This window comes from Lathyrus oleraceus, chromosome 6 (assembly GCF_024323335.1).
Source record: "Lathyrus oleraceus cultivar Zhongwan6 chromosome 6, CAAS_Psat_ZW6_1.0, whole genome shotgun sequence".
In the NCBI taxonomy this organism is placed as follows: domain Eukaryota; kingdom Viridiplantae; phylum Streptophyta; class Magnoliopsida; order Fabales; family Fabaceae; genus Lathyrus; species Lathyrus oleraceus.
In genome coordinates, this window is record NC_066584.1 from 458,172,589 (window position 1) to 458,180,076 (window position 7,488).

Genomic DNA, 7,488 nt, shown 5'->3' on the forward strand with positions numbered 1-7,488 from the left:
CATAAAGCTCTTTGTGAACTCAAGTTTTGCTGCCCCATTCACTTCACTTTGTCCTGTTTTGTTTAGCTATTTAGTGTTTTATACTCCACAAGCAGGATCATCTAACTATTTAGACTTGACTGAAGTAGTTTTTTTTTTCTTTTTTGGATATGTTTCTTCATTATCTCCTTCTAAACCTCAATACTTTTGCACGTTTTTTTTAATGACAAAAATATTAGTAAGAAAGGTGGAAATTATTAAATACAAATAATTCCAAAACATAAGAAGTGTTTAGAAGATTATCAAGGATAAAAGAAATCTAACAAGAAATAAACCCCACAACCAACACACAACAAACCAAAACAAAAACGCTCAAAGAATTAAAGTTCAAAGAATTATCATCAATAGATCAGAATCTACCAAAAATAAATCAAAATCACATACAAGAACTTATCTCAGTATCAAGGCAAACACTCTATCTGATGTTGATTAAAATAAAAGATATGGTTTTGAAGCTAGACAGAGACTACGTGCATGAGTTTACAAGAACCTACCCAAAATCAAGGCAAACACTCTATCTGATATTAATTAAGATAAAAGATAGGATTTTAAAGTTAGATAGACTACATGCATGAGTTTATCCTTAATTTACTTAGAAACCATTTCTAGGTAAAAAAAAACTCTTTTATTCCACCTCCTTCACATTTTTTGTAATATCATTAAAGATGACATCATCACAGACTCTCTAAATGTTTCAGAATACAACGTGCTAGATCATAACCAATCCACCCTTAGACTTGACCATACCTTCTAAAGAAATGAATGACTAAAAAACAAGCCTATAATCACGAGTGACAAACACAATGGGAGGCCGACTCAGTCGAATCCCACAGAAAGGACAAGACATTCAACTAGGATCAATAAGCATCCCTCTTTTTATATATTTTTTTTCTAGAAGGGGAACTATTTTGCAAAAGTTGTCAGGAGAAAATCAACACTTTAGGAACAACCCAACTATCTCAGATAAGTGGGATGGTTAAATTCTAAGCCTCCATAAGAGACATAAAGGAACCAGCAAGCTGAACATGATAATCATAAGCAATAGAGAAAAAAATCCTATATTGTATGCCTCAAAATCCACCTACGTCTCTCTTGAGAGAGAAAATCTCAAAGCATAGAGAGAAGATTTTAAAACACAAGTACCTCTCGAAAAAATAATGGCCTCATCTACCTGAGATTCCAAACTAGGTCCCCGTTATCTACCTGATCAATCTCTGACACCAATCCATATGATTGAATGGAGTTAGAAAATAGACTAGGCAAGTTGAACTTTAGAGGAATAAGTCCTAACTAAGGGTCCTTCCAAAAAAGAAGTCGGGAGGACCGACTCCACCTTCCTAAGAATATCCTCAGTAAACCAATTGGAAGAGTCATCTTCTTTGAATCCAAGAAGAGACACGCATTTCCACAAAGATGAAGTAAATCGGAACACCAATGTCATCCCCTCCAAAAAAGAAGAAACAATTGAAACATTATACATAACTACAAGAATATTATACCATAGGCCTGAAGTACATGTAAGCAAATTTTGTCTCCCTTTAGCCAAAATGGATAAATTAACAAACAAGAGGTCCCTAACTCCTCACTCACCTTTTCTTCTAGACTTACAAACATTCTCTCATTTAATCTAGGAAATTTTAGATTTTTCCTTCATCCTTCCCCAAAGAAATCTTCTTTATCTTCTTTGTAACCTAAGAAGCTTTTTCCATACTTTTACAAGTATCTTAGAAAATTACAAGAATAAAATGAGAATACATTAAGTACAAAATTAAGAAGAACTCTTTTACCTTCCAAACTAACACATATGTGCAAGAGTGTATATAGGTTGGATAAATCCACAAAATCTGGTCAAATTCCATCCAAACTGGTCCAAAAAAGTGGATTTGAACAGGTAAGTGGGTCAATATGATTTTCGAAAATGAAAAACCATTCAAAATATATGGATTTCGAAACCCAATCCACAAAACTCACTCAACCCACTCAATAGAAAAAATTACGATTCACTACTATATATTCTTATTTTTTAGGTCTCTTAATGACTTTATATATGAACTAATATTTATATATTTATCATTGGAATTTGGTTGAAGATATTAATTTTGAAGTCAAAACTTTTTTTTGAATTGTGGAAGATATTTGAACAATGTATTTGACTTTTTTTTATATATATAATTTGATGAATGGTGACTTTGATGTATTCCTACTTGGTTTCTTTAATTTTAGGCTCTTATTTTGTGAGTCATGATTTTGAATTATTTATGATATTGCACTTTAATTATTTTGATGCGAATATTAGTATGTTCTGAGTAATTTGTGTAATTCTAGTTCTAGGTACTACCAATATAACTTTGACTTTTACAAATATTTTTATTCTAAATTTTATATAATGTTATTTGATGTTAAAAGAATAGTTCTAATATGGCTAAATTTTTTTTCAATACAAAAATAATTGGGTTTTTTTGAAAAACAATATGACACATCATTTATAATTATATAAGAAAAAAGAGGATTTCTAATGCACCCTATATGTTTCTTAGGTACCACACGAAAATTAAAAAATGCCCTCAGTTTTTGGAGATACATCTATGGACGCACCTCAATACACGCATTTCATTCATTTTTGAGTCACACCCCCAATTTTATGAATAAATTTATTTCGGAATTGCATCTCCGAAAAGTTTTCGGAAATGTATTTTCGAAATATTTCTGAATATCCTTTCGAGATGAAAAACTATGACCTAGTATTGAATTCAGAACAATTAACACATTCAGTGTATGTGATGCTTGCGTCCTATTTTTATAGGCTTCCCAAGTCTCTATCTCAATTCTTTCAAATTAGAATTTCAATCTAAAATTTTATTCTCATATTTCAAGGATCTACTTGTAGCAAAAATATTCGAGTCTATCATGTTATGTGATGTTCATGTCCTATTTTTATAGGCTTCGCAAGTCTATCTCAGTTCTTTTGAAATAGATTTTCAATCATTTTATTCTTATATTTCAAGGTTCTACTTATAGCGAAAGTATTCAACTTTGTCATGTTATTTGATTATCTTCTCTTTTGTGTCAGCTAACGAGGATATTCAAAAACACTAACTTTTTTCAACAGCTCTTCATCACAAAATGAATTGACAAAGGTAGATGCAAATCCTATTGTTCCAAAGCACATTCTATAGTTCTAAAGCACATCCTACAGTTTTCAGAAATGTATTTTCGAAAATATTTCAGAAATGCATTTTTGGAATAAATTTTATCATAAAATTGAGTGTGGTTCAAAAACGAATGAAATGTGTGTATTGTGGTGCTTACAATTAAGAAAATCACTTGTAGATATTGGAAAGACAAAATCCACATTAACCTTTATAAGAATGGTCTTAAAGAAATTAACCTGAACCTCCAGAGCCAATTCAAACCCACTAAGGATTGCCTAAATACTCCACATATTAAGAAGAGTATGATTCGCCACAAGAAGTGTATCATATGCATACCGAAGATAAGATACCACCAAATTACACAACGACACCCTAAATCCATAGTAAAGATCAATCTCCTCAACCATAATAGCTAAGCCACTTAGCTCCTCAGCCATTAATAGAAAATGAAAAAGGACTTAGTGAATCTCTTATTTCAAACCCTTTTGGATACTAATATCTTGAGTTCAACACTCATTAACTAGCATCCTAAGATTACCAACGAGTACACAAACTCTCATCCAATCCCTCTTCTTCTTATTAAAATCAAATCTAATAAACATATAATCCAAAAAAGTCTAAATAATTGAATCACATGCTTTCTCAAAATTCATCTTAAAAATGAGATAAACTTTCTTAAATCCCTTAACTAAATAATAACCTCATTGATTACTACCACTCCATCAATCAATATTATCCCTTTAAAAACAATCGATTGATTATAGAAAATGAGATTATCCATCACCGATTCAAATTTATTGGCCAACATTTTAACCATCAATTTATACAAAAACTTAAAAAAAAAAAATTAACCTAAATTAAGATTAAACTTTGAAGATAAAAAAAAACATACTTGTTGTATAAGATATCATTGCATATTCGCAACTCATTTTGTTTTTACACGTGTTCAAAATATTGATCACACTTTTCTATATTATTTTCAAGCTATAATTATTAATATGAGATAGAGTTATAAATCTAATTGTATTACCTCTCCCTTTTAGTAATACTCCTACCCTCTTACCTAAACTAACATTGATAATTGCATAATGAAAGGAAATGTTATAATCGAAAATTATCAAGAAAATAAATGAAAATTTTGAAAAAATGTCGAGCATATGTCGCATTATTTATTCATTTTTAGAAAAAAACTAATATTAAAATATATTTTTAACAATTTAATTGTCCCGCAATTTTGATAAAAAAAATTGTCCCGCAGTTTTTAAGTACCAAAACGGGTCTTTCTTCCCTCAAATTAAAAAAAAGTTGAAACTCGATACGGCGCACCCACTTTCCCCCAACCTCTCTCGAATCCATCAACCGCCGCGATAACTCCATAGACCTCGATTCCGCCACCGCATGCATTAACGAGCAGGGAGAATTCTCTTCCATCAACCTCCGAATCCCGCAAAATGCTTTCAAGACTAGTTCGACCAATTAGTTATCATCTCCTCCAAAGAATCACACAATTTCCCATTCCGCAGCAAAGATACACAACCACAAGTTTCCGTGTTTTATACTCGACTTTATCTATTTGCGACGATTTTCCAAAGAAGCTCAAGAAGTTTGAGAGGAAGCCATTGGTAACATGTATCAACGAGTTAAAACGACGAGGTAGGGAGAAGAGAAAGGAGAGACAAAAGGTGGGTGAGATTGTTTTACCGTCTCCTGAAAATGGATTGCTGGTTCAGAAATTAGTTCCTATCGCTAAGGAGATTTTTGCTGCTAGATCTGAATTATTGTCCAGTCTTTCGAGACTTGTGAAGTATATTGCTATTTATTCATGCAGGTAAATTCAGAACTTCTGTTTTCTTTATTATTCTTGTTTTGTGCCTTTAGTGTGTTTTTGCAAGTAGTTTTTATTCAAGTATCATTACTTTGTAGCAGAGTTATTTGCCTAATGCTTCTGAAAATGACTGTATAAGCAAATGGATCGGTGAAATTATATGGTGTCGTCGAGGATACAGGACACGATACTACACGGACACTCTGACACCAATGTAAAAATATAAGACAGTGACACGTCGAGTATATGATAGTATTTGATCCTAATAGAGTTGAAAATATTCTAATTGAAATTAATGTATTTGATTCTTTATTGATGACTTTGCATTAGTAAATGTTTAAGAGTTGTCAAACATGTGTTGTATGAGGGCTATACGGGTGTCAGACACCGATTTAAAGAGTGTCGAAGTGAAGAAAAGATTGTTTTTTTGAGGACACTTGTCTGACTTTTGCAACACGTGTCGTATAGGTGTCATGCAAGTGCTGAACACTGCGACATGTTGACTCCTAAAGGTGTCCGTGTTTCTTTGATTGAAATAGACCCTATGTTAAACTTTTATCGTTAGACTAATTTGTCTATGAAGTTTAAGTCTTTGAATGAGTCATTTGTAACTAATTAGTCTCTGCACAATTGCAATTTCTGACAAATTTGTCTCGGAGATGTCCTAAATTTCATAGGCAGAGTAGTCTCTAGTAAACTAGCCTTGATATAGAAGTTATCAGATTGACTATTTTGAATGATACATTATAATTTAAGGGATGTATTTTATAATTTGAAAAAAATGAAACAGATTGACTATTTTGAATGATACATTATAATTTCGGGGATGTATTTTATAATTTGAAAAAAATGAAACAGATTGACTATTTTGAATGATACATTATAATTTCAGGGATGTATTTTATAATTCGAAAAAAATGAAACAGATTAACTATTTTGAATGATACATTACAATTTCAGGGATGTATTTTATATTTCTAAAAAATGAGGGATTTTTTTGACAGAAACTAACAATTTCGAAGGCCAAATTCCGAATTCACTCTTCAGAAAATATGTTGTTAACGTTACATTAGGGATATTTTAGGTATTTCCTTCTAATATAGGGATATAAATGTTAAACTTGAATGTTTAGTTACTTTCAGTCTTTTAATGCATGAACTTATTGGTGATTTTTTTTTATATGCATTCTTAGTTGATATTTTGGATTCTTTGCAGCATATGTGGAGAAGTTCATGTTGGTGATCCACCACATCAAATTAGAACATGTAATGTTAGAGGAAGCTTGTCAAGCAAAGAACACAGTTGGGTCAAAGGTGGTATTGAACATATTCTGCCTCTTGTCGAGTCATTTCATCTATATGACAGAATTGGGAGGGCTGTTTCACATAATGAAATGCTTCAAGTGGACCGAATTCCCGCAATTGTTGAATTGTGTATCCAGGCAGGTGTTGACATACCTGAGTACCTTACTAGGAGAAGGACCTTTCCTGTTTACTGCGTTGCTAGTCGGATAATCGATTTTGAGAAAAGATTTCCTAAAGAAATTTCTTTGGACAAAGATATAGACGAATTGGGATTTCCATATAAGAAAAAAAGATTGGATGAAGACACAGATTCCATGGAAATGCATTGTGATGACATCCAAGGTTAACAAACACCCGTCATTTTTCCTTCTCTGCCACTCTTTTATGCACAACATACATTTTGTTCTCTGTCAACTCGGCTCACGATCGTATCACACCACTCCACATTCAACTATCAATGGGAGTATGCACAGCTATGCATTTTATCACATCAGTGGGTTGTCTACTAAGAATCATGTGAAAGAAGCCTTTTATCACATAGTATGTAGGGGGCTTTTGTTAATTAAATTGAATGGTGAAGAGAGAAAAATGGACTGGCAGACCGAGTGTGCTACTGCTAAATATTGAATATACATGCGATTGTGATGCAGGGCCTGCAGGGGGAGTGCATTTTAGTTGTTTAGCTTTTAGTTATATACATAAAACATCATGCTATTCTATATCAAAGACACATTCTCTTGATTAACTACTGTGAGCTTAGTTATTTTGTTTAACTGTGTTCAAAACTTTTGCTTTTCCTTTATTTTGGATTTATCTTTTACTAGTTCAGATTGAGAAAAATATCCATTACCACAGGTGAATTATTTACTGATGTGGTTGGAAGCCCATACTATGTGGCCCCTGAAGTTTTGCGGAAGAACTATGGTCAAGAATGTGATGTTTTGAGCGCTGGGGTGATCATTTATATTTTACTCAGCGGCGTTCCCCCATTTTGGGATGGTGAGAATGCTATGCCACTTGTTTTGTTGTTTGTCCTTACTCCTTAGCAATATAGTTGTGTCTGTGATGTGTATTATGTGCCTGATGTGTTTGGTGTTTGCACCAGAAACGGAACAAGGAATATTTGAGCAAGTATTGAAAGGAGAGCTTGATTTTCAATATGAACCAT

General features: G+C 32.5%; 1 protein-coding gene across 1 annotated transcript; it reads left to right on the forward strand.

Moving 5' to 3' along the window:
* The first annotated feature begins 4,458 nt into the window (after positions 1 to 4,458).
* On the forward strand, positions 4,459 to 6,686 carry LOC127091312 (APO protein 1, chloroplastic). Its single transcript, XM_051029925.1, has 2 exons — positions 4,459 to 5,019; positions 6,232 to 6,686. Exons 1-2 carry the CDS (start codon positions 4,643 to 4,645, stop codon positions 6,665 to 6,667), a joined length of 813 nt encoding a protein of 270 aa, XP_050885882.1. The 5' UTR covers positions 4,459 to 4,642; the 3' UTR covers positions 6,668 to 6,686.
* Positions 6,687 to 7,488: the final 802 nt, after the last annotated feature.

Bases quoted from the DNA above. Each gene is read 5' to 3' on its own strand.
- LOC127091312 (XM_051029925.1), top strand. From the start codon at position 4,643: ATGCTTTCAAGACTAGTTCGACCAATTAGTTATCATCTCCTCCAAAGA. The intron at 5,020-6,231 runs GTAAATTCAGAA...GATTCTTTGCAG, and splicing joins ATTGCTATTTATTCATGCAG to CATATGTGGAGAAGTTCATG.